Below are 3478 nucleotides of genomic sequence, written 5' to 3' on the forward strand. Positions count from 1 at the left end.
CTACACGGTCTGAAACAAAGTAATAGACGTGGATCAAAGTAGAAATTAAGATCTTAAACAAGGGTAAGAGAAATGCAAGAACAGCAGGGTGCCCTTTTAAAGGGAAAGGCTAAATACTGCTTTGGACACATAAGATTTATAAAACCATTTGTCTGTGTTTCAACTGGAGTCTTACAGCAGCTTCATGAAGAAAATATGTAATGTTTACATTCTGTGTACATGTGTTTTATGCTAAAGATAAAACTCAGGTTATTTGTGAACAAGAATCGACTATTAAATTCAGTAAGTTAATTCTTATTATTAACAGTTTTTGTTAATCTCTGGTAGTTGTTCATTGATTTTCAGAGTTCTTATACTTGATTTTCTCAAATTCACTCCAAAAGCAATAATTGTAGCCTTTCAATATTTCAAAGGACTCCAGACTCATTTGGTATTTTAAAAATCATCTTTTCTGAAAGAATTTAAGTGAACAGAAATTGATTACCCTTAATAGTAGGACTGCAGTCATTTGCTAATAGCTGTTTCCAAGGGCAATGTCTGTAAAACAGTTGCCATTGTTATCTCATTTCACTGATGAAGAAACACCCAGAGAAACAAAGACACAGGTCATTTATTTAGTGACAGAGCTGTAATTCAGACCAAAACTTGATGCCTTCACAGTATGTCTAGGATGTTGTGAAGATTCTTAGTTAACAAGTACAAGTGCCTGACTCCATGCATACCATAATTGATGGGTATCATCAGTATTATCTTTGTCATTATCATCTCAGACCTTCTGGTGGGGCACTGAAATCACCCTCCCCGCAGGGGAAGACGTCTGCGTAACTCTTTAGATGGATGGCTTGCTATGAATGTTTCATATTTGCAGTGTAGATAAAACTTACATTTTGCAACATTAATTTTTAGGCTTTTAATGGCAATAAATCTCATATCATCAAGAAAGCAATTTTATATGTGTTTGAGCTAAAGTTTTCTGTTGAAAGCATAAGATAACTGTATTGCAATTCCTTCTGTAACAGAATTTAGGCAGAATGGTGGTAAGCCTTATCTCTCTGTGATTACCGGGCGGGGAAACCACAGCCAGGGAGGCCTTGCTCGCATCAAACCAGCTGTCATTAAATACCTCACAAGTCATAACTTCAGGTGAGTATAGATTTCTGTTACTGATAGTGGTATGGCCCATATATAGCTGGGTAAACACTAATGGTTTGCCTTCAACAGTTAGTTGAAATAGCTAACTACATGTAACCATCTGACTCCTGCCCCTAATTTATGCTTAAATTATGATATAACTTCCCTACTAGATTTCTGTTGTCTGTTATTGTTGTACCAACTCATAAAAACCCTTTATAGGGTTTCCGAGGAGTGGCTGGTGGATTTGAACTGCCAGCCTTGTGGTTAGCAGTTCACTGTGTATCCTACAGTGCTACACCAGGACTATTGTCTGTTATTTTGGTTGTTAAGTACATTCAAGTTGCTTCTGACTCATAGCGACCCTGTATAGGGCCCTCCAAGGAGCAGCTAGTGAGTTTGAGTCACCAGCCTTGCAGTTCAAATGGACCTTGCAGCTCAGTGCTTATCCTACAACACCACACAAGGATGGGCTCTTGTCTAGTAGACCAGAAATAAAAGAAAAACAAACATGTTTGGTATTGAAGTAATCCTATTTGTAGCATAAATTAAAAATTCAAAAGATACATGTATATATATATGTGTGTATGGCGCTGTGGGTTAATGTGCCAGACTGCAAAGCCATTTGAACTGAAAGGTTGGCAGTTCAAGCTCACCAGCTGCTCCTTGGAAACCCTATACAGGGTCGCTATGGGTCAGAACTGACTCGATGGCACTTAACAACAACATATTTATATATATATATATATTTTTGGATAATGTATTATCCATTAGAGGCTCTGGTGATTAATGAGACTAAACCCTATTGTAGTTTAAAAATTGCTGTTGTTTTGAAAGAAACAATGTATTTGTGGATTTTGGGTTGAATGAAGAGGTTAATGCTGAGATATGGTTATATTTGGGTTTTATACATTTCCACAAGTTAAGTGCACTAGTGATCTAGTTGACAGACATGGCATTAAGTGGTAGAAAAGTCCAAGAGTAAAGAGCTGTTGATGAATAGAATCTAAGTAAGAATATCATTGTCTTCCCCACCCCTAATTTCAATCAGTGTGGCATATGCTGTGTCATAAAGTACTATTTGACAGTATAAGTTTCACATTGAGAGATATGGTGGCGTTGCATGGCCAAATGAATCAGACTTACCTGCTGTATCAGAGATTTCTGCTTGGTACTGACCTAATACCCAGAACTGCTGTAATGCAGACTTCTTCTCTGTTGTTGTTGGGTTCAGTCAAGTTGGTTCAGACTCATATAGTGACCTTGTACAGGGTTTCCAAGAGTGACTGGTGGGTTTGAACTGGCTACTTTATGGTTACCAGTCCAGTGCTTATCCTATGGTGCTACACCAGGGTTCATATTCTTTGCGAAGGTCAAATTCAGGCTTTTCAGACTTGAGAGATTTTGGAAAATCTTTAAAATTTTGGTTTTGTGATGTCAAGTCAATTATTTAGTGCTGTCAAGTCAATTCTGACTCATAGCAACCCTTTGTAGGGTTACTGAGGAGAGGCTGTTGGTGAGTTTGAATCTCCAACCTTGCAGTTAGCAGTCCAATGATGATCCTACAGCGCCACACCAGGACTCTGAAAATTCCAGTCGCTACTCCTGGTGTAGTGCTGTGGGATCAATACTGGACTGTGAACCACAAGGTCAGCAGTTCCAAACCCACTGCGGTCACTATGAGTTAAAACTGACAGTGCTTTACAACAACAACAACACGCCTAATTTCAGTTAGAAGTCACCCCCAACGTTAGGATTATATTTGTTTGGGCATTAGATTAAAAAGAAACATAAACAGAGCTGTATGCTCTGATACAGCAGATAAGTCTTTTGGTAATTCCTGGATATGATTAGTTTTTAATGATGATTTTGATGATGGCTATTATAGTAAGTATAGGAAGCTGGAATTGATTATAGGGATATATCGCTTAGAGAATGGAACGTTTTATCGTTAAGATAACTTTTTTCTCATATTTTGCAGGTTCTCTGAAATTAAACCAGGGTGCTTGAAAGTCATACTAAAGTAAAAATAAGCATCCTTGGAAAAGGAATGTGATAATTTATAGGTAAAAATTAGTTTTATTTGTGGTAATTTAGTCAATTCTACTGTAACCGAATGCTTTATTAGAAAATGTCCTGTTGCAAAACCAAAGTTTTTCAGAGTTTAGTTTTTTACCGAATCACACGCTAAATATTTTGCCTATAAGAGGATTTTTACTGATGTTAAAATGTCTGTGAAATTTTTCAGCCCCAGTTTTAAGAGTTTGATATCCTCTAATAGTTCAGAGAGAAAATGTTACCCTTTGCTTCACTGGTTTGATGTTAATGAAGCCCGAAAGGCTTCAGT

General features: G+C 37.3%; 1 protein-coding gene across 1 annotated transcript in view; it reads left to right on the forward strand.

Annotated features, from left to right (window-relative positions):
- Window positions 1-3158, forward strand: part of N4BP2 (NEDD4 binding protein 2) — a 177160-nt gene extending 174002 nt beyond the window's left edge. The window contains exons 15-16 of the mRNA XM_006873224.1: window positions 1020-1143; window positions 3113-3158. Of these exons, the coding sequence (XP_006873286.1) occupies window positions 1020-1143; window positions 3113-3158 (170 nt within the window). The remainder of the gene's footprint in view (window positions 1-1019; window positions 1144-3112) is intronic.
- The last annotated feature ends 320 nt before the right edge of the window (window positions 3159-3478 follow it).

The sequence above is a fragment of the Chrysochloris asiatica genome, unplaced genomic scaffold, assembly GCF_000296735.1.
Source record: "Chrysochloris asiatica unplaced genomic scaffold, ChrAsi1.0 scaffold00230, whole genome shotgun sequence".
Taxonomy (NCBI): Eukaryota; Metazoa; Chordata; class Mammalia; order Afrosoricida; family Chrysochloridae; genus Chrysochloris; species Chrysochloris asiatica.